This window comes from Cladophialophora psammophila (genome assembly GCF_000585535.1).
Source record: "Cladophialophora psammophila CBS 110553 chromosome Unknown aczJe-supercont1.4, whole genome shotgun sequence".
NCBI classification, from domain to species: Eukaryota; Fungi; Ascomycota; class Eurotiomycetes; order Chaetothyriales; family Herpotrichiellaceae; genus Cladophialophora; species Cladophialophora psammophila.
Genome location: NW_006912925.1, coordinates 1912471 through 1933167, shown reverse-complemented (window position 1 = coordinate 1933167; position 20697 = coordinate 1912471). Strand labels below are relative to the sequence as shown.

General features: G+C 52.2%; 9 protein-coding genes across 9 annotated transcripts; 5 read left to right on the top strand and 4 right to left on the bottom strand.

Annotated features, from left to right (window-relative positions):
- Positions 1 to 274: 274 nt before the first annotated feature.
- On the top strand, positions 275 to 3697 carry A1O5_03626 (adenosinetriphosphatase; the record flags this gene model as incomplete). The annotated part of the gene is made up of 2 exons (XM_007744237.1): positions 275 to 3520; positions 3572 to 3697. The coding sequence occupies 2 exons, from the start codon at positions 275 to 277 to the stop codon at positions 3695 to 3697; spliced, it is 3372 nt and encodes a 1123-aa protein (XP_007742427.1).
- A 1058-nt stretch (positions 3698 to 4755) lies between these two features.
- Positions 4756 to 5424, top strand: A1O5_03625 (uncharacterized protein; the record flags this gene model as incomplete). The annotated part of the gene is made up of 1 exon (XM_007744236.1): positions 4756 to 5424. One exon carries the CDS (start codon positions 4756 to 4758, stop codon positions 5422 to 5424), a length of 669 nt encoding a protein of 222 aa, XP_007742426.1.
- Positions 5425 to 5660: 236 nt separating this feature from the next.
- Positions 5661 to 6791, bottom strand: A1O5_03624 (uncharacterized protein; the record flags this gene model as incomplete). The annotated part of the gene is made up of 4 exons (XM_007744235.1): positions 5661 to 6100; positions 6152 to 6223; positions 6280 to 6604; positions 6669 to 6791. 4 exons carry the CDS (start codon positions 6789 to 6791, stop codon positions 5661 to 5663), a joined length of 960 nt encoding a protein of 319 aa, XP_007742425.1.
- Positions 6792 to 9194: 2403 nt separating this feature from the next.
- A1O5_03623 (uncharacterized protein) lies at positions 9195 to 11291 on the bottom strand (the record flags this gene model as incomplete). The annotated part of the gene is made up of 1 exon (XM_007744234.1): positions 9195 to 11291. The coding sequence occupies one exon, from the start codon at positions 11289 to 11291 to the stop codon at positions 9195 to 9197; it is 2097 nt and encodes a 698-aa protein (XP_007742424.1).
- Positions 11292 to 12170: 879 nt separating this feature from the next.
- A1O5_03622 (uncharacterized protein) lies at positions 12171 to 13943 on the top strand (the record flags this gene model as incomplete). Its single annotated transcript, XM_007744233.1, has 3 exons — positions 12171 to 12214; positions 12276 to 12695; positions 12746 to 13943. The coding sequence occupies 3 exons, from the start codon at positions 12171 to 12173 to the stop codon at positions 13941 to 13943; spliced, it is 1662 nt and encodes a 553-aa protein (XP_007742423.1).
- A 737-nt stretch (positions 13944 to 14680) lies between these two features.
- A1O5_03621 (uncharacterized protein) lies at positions 14681 to 15280 on the bottom strand (the record flags this gene model as incomplete). Its single annotated transcript, XM_007744232.1, has 1 exon — positions 14681 to 15280. The coding sequence occupies one exon, from the start codon at positions 15278 to 15280 to the stop codon at positions 14681 to 14683; it is 600 nt and encodes a 199-aa protein (XP_007742422.1).
- Positions 15281 to 16901: 1621 nt separating this feature from the next.
- A1O5_03620 (actin-like protein) lies at positions 16902 to 18101 on the bottom strand (the record flags this gene model as incomplete). The annotated part of the gene is made up of 2 exons (XM_007744231.1): positions 16902 to 16964; positions 17016 to 18101. The coding sequence occupies 2 exons, from the start codon at positions 18099 to 18101 to the stop codon at positions 16902 to 16904; spliced, it is 1149 nt and encodes a 382-aa protein (XP_007742421.1).
- Positions 18102 to 18503: 402 nt separating this feature from the next.
- A1O5_03619 (U1 small nuclear ribonucleoprotein C) lies at positions 18504 to 19226 on the top strand (the record flags this gene model as incomplete). Its single annotated transcript, XM_007744230.1, has 3 exons — positions 18504 to 18639; positions 18686 to 18814; positions 18868 to 19226. 3 exons carry the CDS (start codon positions 18504 to 18506, stop codon positions 19224 to 19226), a joined length of 624 nt encoding a protein of 207 aa, XP_007742420.1.
- Positions 19227 to 19944: 718 nt separating this feature from the next.
- Positions 19945 to 20592, top strand: A1O5_03618 (uncharacterized protein; the record flags this gene model as incomplete). The annotated part of the gene is made up of 1 exon (XM_007744229.1): positions 19945 to 20592. One exon carries the CDS (start codon positions 19945 to 19947, stop codon positions 20590 to 20592), a length of 648 nt encoding a protein of 215 aa, XP_007742419.1.
- Between the last annotated feature and the right edge of the window lie 105 nt (positions 20593 to 20697).

The following is a 20697-nucleotide window of genomic DNA, read 5'->3' as shown; positions in this document are numbered from 1 at the left end:
TCGCAGCGCGTTTGTTAGCAAGGGCAGAGGCATTCATTCTTCTCTCCACACCCTCTCCTCCATATCTTTTTGCCCTCCTCAACCTCATCTGCTTGACAACTCTACTTGTCCCTGCGCGCGACGTTGCCATCGTGCCTTTTCTCTAACTCGCGCTGCGTCGCTATCCTGCCTGTTTCAGCCATCAGAAGTCGCGTCTGAACTATTTACATTGACGGAAACGAAACTATTCCTCTGCCGCGGCCGTGGCGGCCATCACCCCTCAACCAAGTCTACCATGGCTCCCTCAAAGTCACAACAACCCGACTCCGAAACCTCCTCTGTCGCGGATACTCCAATGACTGATGGTCGTGAGTATGTACGCCCTCACAGACCTTCTTTTGGTCACCTCAATCGCCCAGTAGACGATACCCCCGACTACACCGACTCTGATACAAATCCCAACACTACCGCCTCTAGTGTGGCTGGAGATACCCCTCAGGTTGATGGTCGCAAGAAGCGCTCAGAAGCATTTCAGCTGCGGAAAAGCATCCTAGGAAAGAAGCATGGGCAATTGGACGAGTCGAAGGAAGATGATACTATACGACGATTCAAGTACTTGCTGGGTTTGACCGACCTCTTCCGCCACTTTATCGATGCCAGCCCAAACCCCAAGATCAGAGAAGTGCTACAGCAGATCGACCAAGAAAATGCTGAAGAGGAGGCAAAGGCCCGCAAGGTCGTGTCCCGCAAAGGCGGTGCGGCAGGTGCAAACAAGCGAAAGACCGAACAGGAAGAGGATGCTGAACTCCTCAGAGACGAGAAGCGTGGCACAGCTTCCCAGACTGTCTTTCGGGAATCACCGGCCTTCATTAAGGGTGGCGAGATGCGCGACTATCAGGTTGCTGGTCTCAATTGGCTTATTTCTCTTCACGAGAACGGTATTAGCGGTATCCTTGCTGATGAGATGGGTCTCGGTAAGACGTTGCAGACCATTTCCTTTCTCGGGTATTTGCGACATATCTGTGGCATCAAAGGTCCACATCTCATCACGGTTCCCAAATCCACCTTGGACAACTGGCATCGAGAGTTCAAGAAATGGACCCCTGACGTCGATGTGCTGGTTTTGCAAGGTGCAAAGGATGACCGTCATGCCTTGATCAATGAACGGCTGATTGACGAGAAATTCGATGTCTGCATTACGAGCTACGAGATGATTCTCCGAGAGAAGTCTCATCTGAAGAAATTTGCGTGGGAGTACATCATAGTCGACGAAGCCCATCGAATCAAGAACGAGGAGTCCTCACTTGCACAGATTATCCGAATGTTTAGCTCCCGGAACAGACTGCTTATCACGGGCACTCCCCTTCAGAACAACCTTCACGAACTATGGGCTCTCCTCAATTTCTTGCTCCCTGATGTATTTGGAGACTCTGAAGCCTTTGACTCTTGGTTCTCTAGCCAGAATGAAGACCAAGACACAGTGGTCCAGCAGCTTCATCGCGTTCTAAGACCATTCCTGCTTCGAAGAGTAAAGAGTGACGTCGAGAAGAGTCTGTTGCCGAAGAGGGAGGTGAATCTCTACGTTGGCATGTCCGAGATGCAAGTCAAATGGTACAAGAAGATCTTGGAGAAGGACATCGACGCCGTCAACGGCGCCGGAGGCAAGCGGGAATCAAAGACGAGACTTTTGAACATTGTCATGCAGCTCCGAAAATGCTGCAATCATCCCTATCTGTTTGAAGGCGCTGAGCCGGGTCCTCCCTACACTACGGATGAACATCTCGTCTACAACTCTGGCAAAATGATCATTCTAGACAAGATTCTGACCCGAATGAAGGAAGAGGGAAGCCGAGTCTTGATATTCTCCCAGATGAGCAGAGTGCTAGACATTCTCGAAGATTACTGCGTTTTCCGAGGTCATAAGTACTGTCGCATTGACGGCGGAACTGCACATGAGGACCGAATTGCCGCCATCGATGAGTACAACAAACCAGACTCGGAGAAATTCGTCTTCCTTCTCACTACCAGAGCAGGCGGTCTGGGGATCAATTTGACCTCAGCCAACATTGTCATCCTCTATGATAGCGATTGGAATCCTCAAGCTGATCTTCAGGCAATGGACCGAGCACATCGAATTGGCCAGACGAAGCAAGTCATAGTCTTCCGATTCGTGACAGAGAATGCTATCGAAGAGAAGGTCCTCGAAAGAGCTGCCCAGAAGTTGCGCCTGGACCAGCTCGTCATTCAACAAGGGCGTGCTCAACAGCAAGTCAAGCAGGCCGCCTCCAAGGATGAATTATTGACCATGATTCAACATGGCGCGGAGAAAGTATTCGAAACAAAGGGTTCAACAGGAGCACTCGACGACATTGATGAGATTCTGCGACGTGGCGAAGCTCGAACAGCAGAGCTCAATGCGAAATATGAGAAGCTTGGAATTGACGACCTTCAGAAATTCTCCTCCGAGAATGCTTATGAGTGGAACGGCCAAGACTTCACGAATCGTCGAAAAGACATTAGCCTGCACTGGATCAATCCAAGCAAGCGCGAACGAAAGGAACAGTCCTACTCGATGGATAAGTACTACAAGCAGGCTTTGTCAACGGGTGGTCGACCTGCCGATACCAAACCCAAGATTCCACGAGCGCCGAAACAGGTCGCTGTGCACGACTGGCAATTCTTCCCTCCAGGTCTCCAAGAACTGCAGGAAAAGGAGACAGCGTATTATCACAAAGAAATCGGCTTCAAAGTACCCCTCACAGAAGGTACGGAAGAAGATTTGAGCGACCGCGAAGCAGATCAGCGACTAGCTCAGAATGAGATTGACAACGCGGAGCCACTAACGGAGGAAGAGAAACGGCACAAAGCAGAGATGCAGGAACATGGATTCGGCAACTGGAATCGCCGCGATTTCCAACAATTCATCAATGGTTCTGCTAAATTTGGCAGAACAAATTACGAATTAATCGCGACTGAAGTCGACAGCAAGGAGCCCGATGAAATCGAAAAATATGCCAAGGTCTTCTGGAAGAGATACACGGAAATTGCCGAGTTCGACAAATATATCAAGAACATCGAGGCAGGTGAAGAAAAGCTGCGAAAGACTGAACGCCAGCGCAAGATGCTGCGGAAGAAGATGGAGATGTACCGAGTGCCGTTGCAACAACTGAAGATCAACTACACGGTTTCCACGACCAACAAGAAGGTCTACACCGAAGAGGAAGACCGCTTCCTGCTGGTCATGCTTGACAAATACGGTGTTGACGGTGAAGGGTTGTACGAGAAAATCCGTGATGAGATCCGGGAATCGCCCCTTTTCCGGTTTGATTGGTTCTTCCTGAGCAGAACACCTGTTGAGATTGGTCGGCGATGCACCACCCTGCTCAACACCGTATCCAGAGAGTTTGGAGAAGCCGAGGAGAAGCTCACAAATGGCCATGGCCCAGGGAAGGGACGAGGTCGTGATCGAGATGACGACGAAGATGAGGAGAACGACAGCGAAGCTGCGCCCGTGAAAAAGAAGGCAAAGAATGGCATTGTGGTGTGTACCAGTAAGCAAGCGTTGCTCAGCTCCGACTAACAGTTCTTCCAGAATAAACAAGTCAAGGCTGTCAAATCTGGTCGTGGCAGCAAAGCGACTTCTCCGGCACCTTCTCGAGCGCAGAGTGTCTCATCTACGGCGGCGCCAGCCAATCGATCAAAGGGAAAGAAGAAATAAGACAGATCGCCAGCATTATTGGATTACTCGGATGGGCTTTACTACTATTTCTGCGGTTATGACGGCACGTTTCACCAAGATGCTACGGGGTTATCGGCTACTTGATCGAAAACACTGCATTACACGTATGTCTTCCATGGAAGGAGTGTTGATAGAGCGACCGGGGATCAAAACATGGGGCTGGTTCTTGTCATAACTATTCAACGGCGCGATTGGGACGGCTAGCGTTGTGTGTGTAACGAATTCGGCACGAACACAGCGCTTTTTCAGCATCAATACTGCACATAGTGGGGATGGCATGTTGTCTTTAAGTATTCTAGGGCTGGACAACCACAATGGAGAGAGCACGGGACGCCCCCTACTAGGAGGCGAGGGCCGTGTGGATTAGTCAATGGATGACACATGAAGAAGAATAATGACGATGAAAAACAGGTCGAAAAGGCTAGATAGATGAGGCCTTGTGAAAATGCAGGGTAAAAGCAAGTGTCTTTCTGTCCCTCTATTCCCCTTCCTTCCGGCTGAATGTGTAAACTTAAAGAAGAGATACATAACAACATGGCCAAGAGGATCGATGCGTGCGTGCGACGCGACTCTTACGTTATGATGGTCGCGATATACGAGGTACGAAGGAGCACAACGACCTGAAAGGGTCAGAAGGGCCAGGACGAATGTATATTATGTGTGCATGTGTGTGTCTGCCTGTCAGTGTATATATATATATATATTTATATATATGACATCTCTTCCGGTAGCAGATGCCAGAAAGAAGGGGGGTTTTTTTTTGGTTGTCCCTTCCTTCCACCCCCTTTCGCTGAGCTTACGTGACTTTACTTGACCTGAGCGGACCTGACGTGTGAGAGAGCATTGTGTCATTATTTTCGTGTTAGGGCTTTGACTACGGCAGTGTGTGAGACGTGCTTGGACTCTATCGAAGATCAAGGGGAGAAGCATCCGTGGGTTTCCTCCTGCCACTGACCAAACCACCGCACCGAGATCTCCCTGCCGACCTGCTCTGCTCAGAGGTTGCGTAACAACGGGTAATCAAGCAAGCAAGAGAGATGTCGTCGGCCCATAATATCTCGCTGAGAACCCTCTCGGCGCTGCGCATGCTGGTCGGGGCGTCGTGCCTGCTCGTCCCGCGCCAGGCCGGCGTACTCTTCGGCATCCCGCTGGCGCCGGGGGCCGCGGAAGCGGTGCTCCTGGGCCGCATGACGGGGGTCCGCGATCTGGTGCTGGGCGCGTACCTGTGGAAGCGGGTCCGGGAGTGCGACGGGGAGGTTGCGAAGAAGAAGGCGAAGAAGGGCGAAGAAGAGGCTGGTGCCGGCGCGGATGATCCCAGCAGGATGCCGCTGCTGTTCAACAAGGTCTCGTCCGGTACCACCACCGCTGCTACCAAGAAGGACCGCGAAGGGGACAGAAACGCAGCACCACCAGCTAGGGATTCTGTGTCCCAGCCGCCCGATCTCACCGCCGGCCTCGAACACGGTCACGGCCCAGACGGACCTACCACCACGCTAGCTGGTCTGCGCCTGGCTCAGAGCCAGTCTGCCCTCCGCTCGGCAGTTTGGCTCGGCCTGGTCGTCGACACCATCGACATGGCCAGCGTCATCTTCTGCGCTCTCGAAGGCAATCCGCTGTCTGATCTCGCCAAGGTGACCGTGGGTGGAGGCGCTGCGGTCTTTGTGCTGATTGCGGCACAGTATCTCGTTGCCCACACTCGAGGCTGAGTGAGACTGAAAGGCAGGAGATGGAGGTTCCTGTTGTACTTGATGGAAGAACTTTGGGAGGGGGGAAAGCTTGATGATGTTGAATTTGGAGGAATAACAAGCTGTTTATGCCTGAAGAGCAAACCAAAAAGGGAGTCCTCGGGCGACATATCCTGGGATGCTCGATTGCGTAGTAATGTATACCGTTGTTCGCCATTGCGCCATTCTTGACCTCTTTCTTACCCACCCCTCGATCCCTAGTTCACGTAGACAACCGGAGAGTAGGGATTTTTGGCCACCTTGTCGTTGCTCTTGCCCTCAGGGTCTCCTCTGCTCATCCGTCCTCGACTTGTGCGGTAGACACCTCGGCTGGCATCCACGATAGGGTTGATCCACACCTTCTCACCTCCCTTTTCGGATGCCTCAACGGGCCGGGTCGTCACGCCCAGGCCAGTTGGGTGATAGTTGATATAAATGCCCTCCCATCCCTGGCGTTCGGGCAGAGCAAAGATTTCATGCATGATACCGATGTGCTTGTGCTTCGACACCGTGTCATTCCACCAGTTCCAGGCATCGCGATGGATCGGTGACAAAGCAAAATTGTGAATGTCTTCAACCGAGCGCCAGTACGAAATGGTAGCGAGTTCATTGCCCGTGGACCGCTCGCCACCATTGATCCAGGTCGACATCCCCATGACTAATGAGAGTTAGTGGGGAAGATGTGTAGGAAGCGGTAGAAGGCACTTACAGCCACTTTCTTCTCGAGTATCCTCTAATTGCACAAGCATATCCCGGAAGCGATCGGCAACTTCCTTGTAGCCTGGACGATAAAAGCGTTAGAGCTGATCGATCCGGTGAGGGAGGGCCGATTCTCACCGTCAGCAAACATGCCCATTGGTGAATTGCTTCTTGCCCCTAGAATCATGACCGCGCGTGGACCGTTGTCGCCCGGATTTCCATGGACCACCTCTGTCTCTCCCTCGGAAGGATATCCCACGCTCCATTTTCCATCAATGACACCCTCGGCCCAGACATTCCTCTTCAGACCGAACTGCATGAGGAAAGCGTCGACAATGTTCCATGCCAAGATGAGGAGAACAGGGAAAGCAACATAAGAGCGAGGGAAGATGAAAGAGAGAAGGATCTGGATGGCACCGCCCATGAGGAGCCAGGTGGAGATGGAGAAATTGTCCTTGAGAAGCTAGAAGGGGCGTCAGTTCCACCGTTGCCGTGGAACAAAAGACTACGTGTAGAAAACGACTTACAGCAAGATCAGATCCACTCCAGGGACCGAAGCCGGTCTTCTTGCCAGGTCCAACTTTATTTGCAATGGAGTATTGTGATCGCGGCTTCTGGCTCGAAGCCGGAAACAGTGTCTTGATGCCCATGTTGGGTTGCGCGTTGTTCGATGGTTGTCGCGACGGGAACGTGTTGACTCTGTTGAGATTTGCGGGCCGAGTTGATAGTTAGGTCGGCCGAGAATAGAAGGACGGGGAAAAGAATTGGTTTATAAGAAGGCAGAGAGCCGGTATACTACCTTTCTTATTATTCACTTGGTGAATGCGAGTCGCATCGTGTTGTCTTGCGTGGGCGGCCACCTTAGACTCAGAGGAAGACAGGCTACTGGTTAGACCACTTGCCTTGTAGGTAAGATACGGGGGCCTAAGTGCTGGTGCATCGTATCCACTGAAGCTAAACACGTTGCGCACGTAGCAGGGTATAAATCCATCTCACCTCATAGGCAGTTGTACAGAGTAATATAATATGTGGCTGGCTGCTTTGAGCTGAAGAACTTTGATCGGCGGTTCAGCACCGCGTAGCCAACGTGAAAGCTAAGCGCAGCTTCGTGGGCCGCTGGTTGTTGCCCAGGGCTTTGCCCGCTCGCACGGCGAGACTTGAGTTCACCGAACCCTTGTCGAGGAAAATGTCCATCAGGCCTCCACTGACTCCAGAGCCAGAGGGGTTTTTCGGTGTGTTCTGAGAGCCAATCAAGCGGGAAGACATTGCTGCAGGGCTGAAGAGGCTGCAGCTAGCCGTATTCCGGCGCCCACAAGGCAAAAATGTCCCGTTCCATGCGAGTCCAGACGATCAGGTCAGGGTGCATTTTTCAGCTCGCTTAGACAACGTGCCGTATGTTCGACGTGCCGCGATTAATTGAGGTATCATGTTCTTTCCGCCCGGAGAAGAATGAAACCCTCCCTCGATTTGGAACAGGCTAACCTCCTTCAAAGCCGGAAACATCGTCTCTGTGGAGAAGGACGGAGTGGATGGGTGGGTGGAATCCTCGTACTTCTACAAAGGGTAGAGCGCTGAGACCTCCAGGCTCCTAGGCCAGGCTAGCTGAGTGCATTGGATCGGATAGAACGCTTTCCCGATTGGAATGGATTGCGGGAAATGGGCTTTGGAAGAGATGGCATGCGACAATTGCCGAACACTCGCTTCTGTATTCATCGACTACTTCAATCAACAGGTCGGATTGCGCCATTTACGTAGGTGCTGGTGTCGAGGTATGTAGAGAGGAGAAAGCAGAGAGTACCAAGATTGCTCGAAACGAAAAACCTAATTGCCACATACGGCTTTGATGCTTTGATCCTGGAAGGTGAGTGAAGACCGCGTTAACCTGAGCTTTGACGCAGCCTTTTAGATTCTCTGTCACTACGCTGCTGCCTCAATTGCCCCATAACCTTAGGCTCACCATGCCCGGCGGTGAGGCAGGGTGGGCGGGTGAATCATACGTCGTAGGGCAAAATGGTGGACCAGGCACCGACACCCCTAAAGCCTCCATTAAACTGCAAGCAACTAACGGCTTGAAACCGCAGTGCAGAGTTCGTTGACTTGTTGCTTCCCGTGATGCCGCCCAATAAGTTCCAGACCGCCAATATAATAAGTATCGTAGTTAATCTCGCCGAGTATAACGAGTCCATCGAGTCTAGACATTAATAAGTAATTGCATATTAATTTACTTCTTACCTTGAAGAAAGATAAGAAATATCCCCATTCCACTTCTCCCGTTTTAACAGCCCAGGCATCTTTAAGCATGCAGCCAATAGCCACAAGCTCCGCCGAGCTCTTGTTCCATTCAATCCACATGACGTTAATTAACTCCACCTTGGGGCCAGAGGGATACCTGCGTCAGTCAAAAATTGCTTCGTCAGGCCATCTCGTACCCACTCGAAAGCGAATAGATACTGCCAAGGCTGGGTCTAGGTCGGATAGCCCGGTGGAGGACAACATACTCGGTAATGAACTCTATGTCGCCCTCGATTCCAACTTTTCTCTCGATATGGAACTCTCGTAGTCCAGGAGAAGCCCGCAATGCCATTCTGTCCCATTCAGGATTCGTGTTGCTGGAAGCAGGCGTTGGACATGGGAATGTTGCTGGCCCTGGATAACGAAACCTTCGTCGCCAATCTTCCCCTTGAGATGAGGCCGATCACCGTTGGCTTCACCCTCCGATCACCTTGCGCTCCGTGCATGTTTCCCTGGGTGCTTCGGCAGCCTCCATCTATAATATCTATCTGACCCGGAAGATGCAAACTCCGAACCAAGCGGCTGTCTGTAATCAGCGATTGTGAGAGGGCTATCTATATCGGTGTCGAGTCGTGGCGTTGTGGGACTTCCTATCAAGTCAGGATATAAATGAACACTGTCCATATAAGCGCACACGTTGCTTTTACTCCATGGGTAACTCTAGGCTGATGTGGTGAATGTGTGTGATTAGAGTGCGAGGTCCCATTGGCGTCCTGGCTCAATAATTCTGCCTTTGACTTCGGCTATCGTCGATTTTTGAATCATATGATCGAGATCTCTGTCTGTGTTTCCTTTGGAAAATCTTCGTTTCTCCCCCTCTCGAAGAATCCGATCCTCTGGAACATATTGTCGTCGCCCTCTACTTCGCTCGGTAGAAGAAGCAGCCCTTCCACCCCGTCGTCCCTTTCTGGGCTTAGGTTTATGGCCACGCATAAGACGATAACAGGGTCGTGGTTTTCAGTGTCGTCATATGTGCCGCACATATTGCGATAATCAGTGCCGTGCGTAGCCTCTGGATCCTCACCGAGGTCAACATCCGGATGTCTTGCCAAGAACTCATCGATATGTCTAGTCGAAGCCTCGTCAAAAGAGATTAGCTCTTCGTTGTGTGGAACTACTATTCTGGATTCCGAGGAGGTGGATACTGAAAGCAAGAAGACATTGTGAGTTGAAGGATTGAACCAGGCCCTCCTAACAGCAGCTTTCACTCTCAGCCGTGCAGACAATACTTGTCCAAACGGGTTGAGCTCGGGAGATATTGGTGCGGTCGAACAATCTATGATGTCGCAGATAACGTCCGAAACAGTTGCGTCTTCATCATCGAAAGAAAAATTGAATCGAATGACCCCTCCCTCAAGACTCGCCCAGGACCAGGAAGGCGCCCTGTACCTCACCGGCCTGTAAATGATACAGGTGTCATTTCCAGGCAGTGTTCTGTGCCGGCGTGAAGCGCGCCATGTCAGTTGTCTCGCGAGTTCGTATTGCCACAGCCCAGCGAAGTAGCCAGGCCCGAGGACGCGAGAGAAGGAAGGATGCGAGGCGATACCAGCTATTGCATTCAGCTTGTCGCGTTCAAGGCTCGCAACGCGGAGAGAGTACGCCGTCACGATCCGCAGCCAACAGCTCAAAGCCTTGTCTCTCTGAGAGCGCGCTTCTTCTTCACTCAGAAGCAGAGAGTGCAGATTGAGGCTGTACTTGTCATCATTGTCGTTGTAACCCGCATCGAGGTCGTGTGGGAAGTATAGGGAGTCTCCAAAGTTTCTTGTGCCGGCATGGCACCTCCACATCATGGTGTGGGTAGTGAATGTGAGCGCGCGTTGGGCTAGTAGCTGCTCTTGCATCGTCCAGGCCCTCTTCGCAAGGGGCTCGAACCGCTCGTCGTAGCTTGCAGCATCCAGTTCGTTGACGGACATCGTGCCGAACACGCTGGGTCGAATCCGGACAGGTATCGTGTGGAAGGGCTCTGAGTGGACCCGGGGATGGAGGAATCCTTCACCGACGCTCTTCGCAGATGCGGCAACTATTGTCAAAGCTGAAGAAGCGTAGATATCTTTCATGACTGCAATTTCCCTGATTTTATCCTCTTCAGAATCTTGGATGATGCAGAGGGCGTCAATCCACAAATATGGGATGGACAAGTTACGAGTGGTCGAGATGGCGTGACGGATAGTGCAAGGTAGGGTTCGCACATCCAGCTCTTCGGTGAATTTACCATAATTGGCCCAAGTGAGAGTCGAAAAAGGCGTTTCCCCCCAACAGTAAGAGAGCGTTGCGTAAACGCCACGCAAATTCCTGGATTCCAAGAGTCGCGGATGTCGTCGTCCCGGCGGATTGATTTCGATGACCCTTGCGGGAAGACTAGACTCTCGGTGTGAAGTGCTGCAGCACTCGTGCCCTATACACTCCTCCGACCACTTTTTAAGCTGCAGTGTCGCTGCCTCGCTGTTGACGTCGGTCCGCAAGGGTCTCGCAGTCACATACTCTGAGGCGTTGTCGTCTGCTGCCGTCCAGGCGTGAAGAAATAGCGCGGAGCCCCCGATCCACTTTCCTCTTGGAGAGTGGCACGAGATGTCCAGGTAGAAGACGTTTCCGCCCCTGGGCGTGCATGAGCCTATCAGGGACGAGCCCAAATACGTAGTAACCCTGTCTTCTGGCATCCACGAGTCGCGAATAAAGCTTCTTATGTATGCACACCAGGTGCAGTCAGCATCTCTGATCTCGCTGGTGGCAGCGACTGCTTCGACGCTTCTCTGCTCGTGGACATTACCGAAATGATCGTAAGTGCAGCATTTCTCAAAAGCCTCGGTGTTGAAGAAATCACGCCAACATCTGGCACAGACGAGATCTCGAGGTGTCATTTCGAGCGACTGCTTATAAAGAGGCGAAGTGTTTGACTATGCCACAACTCCTCTGATCCAGTGGATGCGTGAGGGTTGGAAGTGATTGCAATAATTGATCACCATCTCATGTGTTCTGTTTAAGCAACAGGAGGTGTTGAGGCGTTGAGGTGTTGATGCCTAATGATGTGACAGTAAACTTATAGTCGTCCTTCTATACGTGGAGCTGTGCCACAGCACCACAACAGCCCAGTGCGGCGAATTGTTCTATAGCCTTTGTACAGCGGATTCCTCGTACCCAGTAGAATATAGCTCTTTCGTAATTAATATAATATGCACTATTATATCTCGTCGTTCCGCACGCAAATCGACATCCATCGCAAAAGTATTCGCTAGGAGAGAGGTCTTGTCATGAAAGACTGGTGAGGCTCCCCGAGGGCTGAGAAACGAATACAATAAGTGAAATTGCCCATCTCCAGGCGCCACAGGTCGACATCGGCTTCTACATAACTCAAGGAGAGGTCGAACAGGGGGTGTGACCTTGTTGTGAAATGAAGTGTAAAAGTGTATTGGACTATTCTCAATCTATCTGGTCGGGGAGGCTGCTTTTATAGCCATCATTACTAGCGTCTTGGCGTATTTCACATTGTCTTGGCGCACCGCGGGCTGCTACACACGAGTTTCCACTTGTTAAAGGCTCAGTTGAGGCTCAGGTAAAAGCGGCAATCACTCAACCGCTACTGGGTCGGCGATGCGGGTCGGACAAGCCCGTGCCTGGTGCTAGGTATATGGTTAGCAGAGAAATGGTTAAAGTGGCAAGGGATGTGGCGGCGCAGGTGGGAACAATCTACGAAATGCTCGCCTGCGACCGGGCTGTCAGTTGAACATCCTCTTCCCAATATGAGCGTCACCATTGACGCGCTCTACGTCTTTGATGATCACAAGTATGTGCCTGCCCTCTACTCTCTACCTCTGCGGCGCCGCAAATTGCTGACTATCCGCTAGCAACTGCGTCCTCGAACACATTTACTCGGGCCGCCCACCCTCTGCGCAGACTCTCATCACCAGTTTGACTGCGCGAACAGGCCCGCGACCCTCCATCCTCCATCTCTCAGAACTTGCACCTCCAACCACCCTATATTCAATCTCTCCTTCGGGCTTTCAGTTGATCGCAGTGTCCGGCAAAGATGCACAGTCGCTGGCCATCCTCGATTTCCTCCACCGCGTCCTCGATGTCTTTGAGGACTTTCTCGGGACCCCCCTCCTAACCACAAAGATCGAAGACAACTATGAAATTGTGGCCCAGTTGCTGGGTGAAATGTGTGATGGGGGCATAATATGCAACACTGAACCCAATGCGCTGAGAGAGTCGGTAGAAGTTTCTTCAGTGCTGGGAAAGCTGTTCACGCATGTAGGACTGCCCGGGTATGCTCTGGCCTCCGTTTTGCAGATATGTGCAGCTCTAACTCTTGCAGGTCTTCGCCTGCTCTGGGGCCGTCGAGCAACTTCTCCTCCAGCCTGCGCGGCACTGCTTCCCCTCCCGTGGGACCGGCAATCCCATGGCGGAAATCTAATGTCCGACATACCTCAAACGAGCTCTATGTCGATATCATTGAGAATCTGTCAGTCATATTCGCCCCGTCAGGTTGTCCCATATCCGCACGGTCACACGGCTCGATTGCCTTCACAGCCAAGATTTCTGGAGTGCCGGATTTGCTTATGGTATTGACCGCGCCCGGAGGTACCAGCAGTGCCAAAACATCCGGAATCACTCGCACTATGCAACTGCCAGTCTTTCATCCCTGCGTTCGGTTAGCGAGATGGAAAGAACACCCGGGAGAGCTATCATTCGTCCCTCCAGACGGCCGTTTTATGCTTGCAGGCTACGAGACTGACCTAATGCCATCTTCCCTCGACACGGATCAGCCTCCGAGCAAGAGTGACAGAATATTCCTGCCAGCCACAGTAGACCTGCGAGGTGGACTTGGCAGTTCCGGCTCCGAATTTGAAGCCAAACTGACCTTGAACAACACTTTTCCTGGCGTTTCTTCGGCGCCAAAGCCGAGCGCCTCGCGGACGAGCTCAGGTCCCATCTCTTCTTTGTCCTTCGGTGGTGCTAGCAGCGGTAGTTCGAGTGCTCCAACATTGGAAGCCGTAATGGTCACAATACCATTTCCCTCGGATGTCCGGAGCGTCACTGAACTGAAGGCCTCAAGAGGGGAAGCCACGTTCAATGCATTCGACAGAGTTGTCGAGTGGAAAGTCCCTACCAAGGACGGAGCATCGATCAATGGGACAGCGACATTGACCGGCACAGTAGCAGGTGCTTTCAATGTGCAGAATGATATGGATGAAGAGAGCCAAGCTGCCGAAATCGGGAAGCAGAACACTATGGCAGGGTATTACCAGGAAGACGTTGTCGCTAATCAAGGGGCGGCACCTGAATCGTCAGCCAACGGCAACTCCAAAAGAGCGCAAGCGACCAAGGCGCTGATGCCGCGATCCATCTCCGTCTCATTCAGTGTCAAAGGCTGGCTACCTAGCGGGATCAAAGTAGATAGCTTAGTGGTTGACGTGAAGAAATCCAAGGGTCTGGGCGATGGCGTTCGGCCGTACAAGGGCGTCAAGTACCTCACGGTGAGCAGGCAGGGTATTGAGAGGAGGGTGGAATGAATGAGATATGATTATGAAAACGTCAAGAGAAGATGAAATTACAACTGCCTTTTAAATTTTGCTATTGTTATTTGTCGAGCCGTGTAACCCTTTTGACTTTGGGGTCATGTTGACCAACCAAAAGCAGGCAGGCAGGTAGGTCATAAGAAATATCTGATAGTAACTAGTATGATGATGGTCGTGAGCTTCATTCATTGTTTTTTGTCTCCCTTTCCATGCACCGTCCATCCATGCATGCCCTAGCATACCCATGCTTCCATACACGCCATGCCATGCCATGCCCATGCCCGTGCCCGTGCATAATCATGTCCGCTGGACGCTCTCACAAATGACCATGCAAAGCCAAAGCCAAAGCCAAAGGCCAAAGCCATGTGTAAGACGAAGACGACGAAGACGACGGAGAAGAAGGAAGAAAGTCCTGTAACGCCGCGCCCTCACACATACATAAAAGAAACAAGGAAGAAAAAAAGTAAATATGTCTCATCAATCGTTCGTGGTGCGGTCGTTGGCTTTGCCATCATCATCATCATCGTCCGAATGTTTCCCCCGGAAATAAAAAATACAGAAGAAAATCTTTGGTTTGGTCCCGGCCGGGGATCGAGCCTTCTTGGTTTGAAACGCCAGCTAGTCGTGTGGTGTGATGTGGTGTGATGTGGTGCGATGACGTGGTGATGCGATGATGATGATGACGACGACGACGCGAAGAATCACGGGGAGAGGAGAGAAGGCTGGGCTGGCTACTGGTGATGATGCATGCCCATGCCCGTGATCTTCTTCCACCCCTTCTTCACGCTGCGGTTGAATTGGTCCGCGCCGGACTCGCTGCCGTGCGAGGAGCTCGCGCTCGTGGCCGAGGCGGCGCTGTCCTCGCTGGGTCTCCGCCTCATCATCGCGCTGCCGCCGGCGGTAGTGGTGGCGCCGCCGACGTTGAAGCCGTAGTTGCTCTTGTTGTTTCTGACGTGGCCGATGTTGCCCGCTCCGCCCCGGCCGACGTGGTACACGGGCGCCGCGTCGCGCTCCCACCGCAGCTGCTGCTCGAGTTCCTCGTCGAAGCTGAAGATGGCGCGCTCGGAGCTGGGGAACACGTTGCCCGCCCCGCCGCGGCCGGTCGTGAAGGTCTTCCTGGAGCTGGCTGTGGATGAAGTCGTCGACGATAGGGAGCCGAGCCGTGACGCGCCTGTGGTGCCGCTACCACCACCCCATGCCGAGGCGCTGGATGAGGAGGGTCGCACGGCGTTGCCAATCCCGCCTCGCCCCGTGGAGATGTAGTGTGTGTTGGTGGTGACGGAGGGATGTGGTTCAACAATAGAGTAGGATCTTGATGATGAGGGCGACATATTTTCAGTTTTTTGAAGTTTTGTGTGTTTGGTTTGTGGATTGGGGGGGCACGATCAATTGGCTTTATGTTTGTTCTTATCTGTTGCGAAGGACGAATGTTCTCGATCGCGATGATGTTTGAGCTGGTATGTAGAGAACTCCCTAGCAAATAGTGGTGTTGATCAGGAGTATTTATGATTGGCCCAGGGGTGCTGTTTTGGGAACCACAGCCAGAAGTAGATAGGTTTGGATACTTTAGCTGTCAGGTGACGGTGATCAGAAGGACAGTATTTGTTAGAAATGTTGTTTGTCTGAGGTATTTCCGCAGGTCAAAGACGATGGGCTTTGTCAGTAGCAATAAGCAACTTGGGATGCGAAACAAGAATCCCGTCACGAGGAGGACCAGGGGACCAGGTGATTATATACGAACAATAGGCCATTGTGAAAAAGTTTTTCTGCTTGGTAGATGTTGACGCGAGGATCTCCAGTCAAGGCACAAGCACTGGCAGGGGGCTCAAGGGGCTGGCAAGGGAGAGCCATGGGCGTGTGAATTCTGGGGCGATTACTCGATAGAAACCCAACACCTTGCCGCACTTTGCAGTTAACTGGAAAGTGTCGGCCAAGGTTGAGACAGGCCTGCCGTTAACTGCAAAGCGCGAAGGTGCAAATTTGCAGGTCACGATGGGGAAAGATGGCGACACAAGAGCGGGAAATAGCTAAAGCTGGCGTCATGGAAAATAGAGAGAAGTGACACGGTAGCAGGTGGATATTCGATGAGGCTTGGTACCGCCCTTACCAAGGAAATGCACGAGGTACAGTGTACTAACAGGTACTTGCGTGATGGGCGGAAACTCGACGACGGCAAAAGTCTCTCGTAGAAAATTCCTCTGGCGGAGTCGGCGGTGAGGCTGCCATTGGCCACACGTCGACGTCAGCTGTCGAGCTGGGAGATTCCGTTTGTCATGCCCAGCCTGGATTCGGGCTGATCCTCCGCCACGCGCTGCCCTCCGAGCAATCTATGGGGTAATCGCCTGCTGCCCAGAGCGGGGACCGTCGTTTCCTGGGGGTAATAGATTGCTCAAGATGGCTGTCCTTCTCCAGTCGTCACCACAAGTCACCTCAGTCCTCTCCATCACCAAACGAGAGTCCGGGGCCTGAAACAACCCTCGCCTCTTTTTCATTCTTTCTGCTCGTCGACTTCTGCTTACTTGTCGTCCTGACAATCGGACACGTGTTGAGTTTGTTGAGTTACCCCTGAGAAGAGGGATCGATACGATCTGGCCCTGGCCATCAACAACGGTATGATATGTCGGCCTCCGGTGTTGTGGCCTGCCTCAATCTGGATAGTGCTTCCAGAGCCCGTTGATCTGTGGCTAGACCATCCCCGGATTCTCGGGACTTCCCCGCAGTAATCCAAGGGCGGTGCTCCAGAGTGTCATCGATCAGCAGATCCAACACTCGCCTCTCTGTGGCGCTAGACAGCCTACGTTCATTGTGCGATGCCGGTGGTGCCTGACACAAAAGAGTTTTTTGGGTTGTTGACCTCACCGCCACACGCTCGTGGACTGGATGTGATGAAACCGAGGTCCTCAATCTCCTGGCCACGATCATACGAGCACTGTCGCTCTGGACGACGCCCAATCAGGTGAACTTGGTGTGGATAACGTCCGGATTCTCATGCCAGTCGTCAATGCTGACCCACATCTGGCCTGGTATTAGTGGTGCCCCAATACTAAAAACGTGGTCCTCACTTACCTTTCTGAATGTGCTCAACCCAGCAAGGATGCTGCCACCAATCCACGTGCTGTACTTTCGCTCGGGAGGTGCATATATCTTGATGCGCATATCCTTGACCGCCAGCCTCTGCATTTCATACAGAAGTCGGTCCGGAAACCCCTTACATAAAGTCGTACCACCGCTGAGGACAACATTGCCGAAAAGATTTTTTCGGAGGTCCATGTCCGTCCGGTTGATGGCATCCACGACCATTTGATGGATGCCCTGATATTCCAACCCAATCAATTCTGGTTCAAACAGAATCTCTGGTGCTCGGAACCGTTCTGCTCCAATTTTGATCTTTTGGCCGTCTGGGAGCACGTACTCGACATCCCTCTTCTCGTTCTTCCATATCCCCTGTGACCAGTCCTTCTCTTCTTTTCGAGGATCCAGGGCGATGTATGCCGTTTTCTCTTTCATAATTCTGACAATTTCCTTTTCGGCGCTGGTGTGAAAGACATGGCCATTTTTGCGCAGGAGGAGTTGCATGTATTCGGTGATGTCTCTTCCTGCCACGTCAATTCTCCGTATGCTGCTCGGGATTGCAAACCCTTCGTAGACGGGTACTGCATGACTGACGCCATCTCCACTGTCCAGAACAATACCGGTCGTTCGACCGCTTGCATACAGACTCAAAACGGCTTGGATGGACATGTATATGGCCGGGACATTGAATTGTTCAAACAAGATCTGGGCAGCCGTGTCTCGATTTTGTCTGGGATTCAAGGGTGGCTCTGTGAGGAGGACAGGATGTTCCTCGCTCAGGGTTTTCAATTCTTGTTCGTAGACATAAGTCCAAATCTTTTCCATGTCATCCCAATCAGTGACGATTCCATGTTCAAGCGGGTACTTGATTTTCAGGAGGCCCCGTAGTTCCTGCGCCTTGGGGCCGATGAAGACATCTCCCTCCAGGGCCCCGGCAAGGGCACGGACATGCTTAGGTCGGCCAACGTAGGAAGGGAAATAGGCCGCAGGAAGATCGGTGCCGGCGAAGCCAGCTCGAATGGTGCCGCTACCGTTGTCCAGCACGAGCGGCACATTGTGCAGACTTCCACCGTCGGCCATATCGACCAGAAGTATTCCAAACAAGCAAAGATTGATATTGAGAGGATTGCTGCTTTGATCACCGCATGATGTCGATGGTGGTAGTTGTGGTAATTAGTAGGGGGATAGGGACCGACCAGGGGACTTGGACAAAAAAGACGCGAGTGCAGTCTCCAGACGCAGGCGAGCAGGACGCGACGAGACAAAATTCTGCCGCTTTTCACCGCCTTGTTTTTGTTCCTCTTAGTTCCTCCAACACGGAAATATCATCAACTTTCACAACGCAAACACACGCTCCTCAGCACCAGCAAACTCCTGGTCCCATCTGTCGACGCCGATTCTGTCTTCGCTACTGTTTGCAACCGAATTTCCAACCACCTCAATCACCAAAATGCCCAAATATAAGTCCTTCCCTCTCCACAGATGGCTATTTCACTAACATGCGCAGCACTCTTTTGCGACTATTGTGATGTCTACCTTACACATGATTCCATGTCGGTGCGCAAGGCTCACAATGCTGGCCGAAACCACCTGAGAAACGTGGTCGAATATTATCAGCGTATGTACCAAAAGGCAGGGGCTCAACGGTGTCTAACGAGATGCAGAAATTGGTCACGAAAAGGCACAGTCGGTCATTGACTCGATCACTTCCTCCTATGCCGCCGAAGGTCAAGCAAACCCTATGCTGCAACAAGCTGCGCCAGGATTTCCTCCGCCTCTCCCTGGATTTCCAGGTATGTTTGGCCGGGACTGAGTTTCAACATCGTCTCACTGGTATTCCTCGCAGGAATGCCCCCTCCACCGTTCGGACTACCCGGTGCTGCGCCGCCAGGACCTGGTGGCATAGTACCTCCTCCGGGTGGTCGTGGCATGCCATTTCCACCTTTCCCGCCCAGTGGCGCCCCTCCTCCAAACCTCCCAGGCGGTTTACCTTTTCCTCCACCGCCCGGAGGATTTCCTCCCAACTTCCAATTTCCTCCTCCAGGTGCACCAGGCGGCTTCCCACCTCCAGCTCAACAGGGTCAGCAAGGTCCGCCGGGAGGACCTGGTCCCGGACCTGGTAGTGGCATGAGTCAAGGACAGGCCCTTCCTCCGCCTGGGTTTAATATGAGTGGTCCTCCGGGTGCAAGTGACAGCAGACGCTAAAACCAATTGGCAAAAATCTCAGATCAAACACTATCTTTCACGGGCAAATTTTTCAAAGAGAACACCCATGGTTGGACGTGTGTCGGCTTCACACCAACAACTCGTGGAGTACCAGTGTCACTGATCTTGGTATTCTGCGCGACGGCAAATGCTTTCTGGTACGTTGGAGCAGAGGGCAGGATTCTCATGCGACTTGGCTTCTGACATGCGTCTGCGACTTGAAGATGCATTCTCCATGAAGACCGCATCAGCTACCATGCATACTACACTCTAGACGCCGAACAAAGCAGGAGTCCATGTCACTAAAGAAACCAAACCTGTCAAGGGAATATGAGCCAGTTGCAACGACCGCCGCTGAAGCCTTAGTCGAGGCAAAATATAGACTCAGCTTTGACGATCGTGACTGCCACGTCTGGGCGGCAAGGTGCGGTTTGACCAACATGAAGAATGGGGACTCTCTGTTTTCTATCCCTCATGCGTACTCTTCTGTTTGTTAGTTCGTCACCTCACCTATGGCTTTCGACACCCTCATCGAATTTGCGGAGTATTTCATCCCCCCTATCTTTATCGTCTTGCTCTTAGCACTCTTCATCCACTGTGTCTTGACAATCCATCGAAATAGTGAGCGCCGCTTCTTTCGATTCGACTCAATCCTGTCGATATCTCAATCACGGCAGTCTCTCCTCAACCGGTCGGAGGCAAATTCTGTTTGAACAATATGGCCGATGCACCGGCCTATGAGCAACCCAGTCTCACAAGAAGCGCGACTCCCAAGGAGACACGTCAGGATCCACACAATCTTGCGGAATGTATTCTACATCCTTGTCAAGAAGGCGATGGCTTCACTCCCACCTCACCAATTCCCCAAATAGCAGCAGCACATCGAGCCCGATCGAGTAAGATACTTGATCGAATCTTGTTCGCACAATCTAGAGGGATTCAAGACCGTGCACTGGAAGAACTTGAGGCACGCCAGCGAGATGAACAGAGAGCAGAAGCCAAAGCTCGCAAAAAAGCAGCGACGCAGGAACGGAAGGCAAGACGAGAGGAAGAATACAGGAAGCGAGAGGAGAAAAGACAAGAGAGCAGAGATCGGGCACGGCAGAACAACAAAGACAAGGCAGAAAGAAAAGCACAGGAAAAGAGAGTGCACGATTACTACGGGATACGCGGTTATGACCCAAGCGCCGGCATGCTTCTCTCTAATCGAGAAAGGGCGGCGTCGCGAACTACGAACGGGCAAGTCCAGACACCTCGGAACATTTACGAAGTGCTGAATCCGAGGCCCCGAACTAGTCAAACCTGGGGCGTAGAATATGGGAAACCTAACGAGGAGCATGGGAAAGGACGGCACTCTACTCTGTGACGGCGGCAGCGACGGCAGTTTGAAAGGCGACGACAGCAAGAAAAGAATCCCGCTAAGGATTATTTGTCGCTCCTCTAGGAATAGTACCTATTCTTTTGAGTGCTT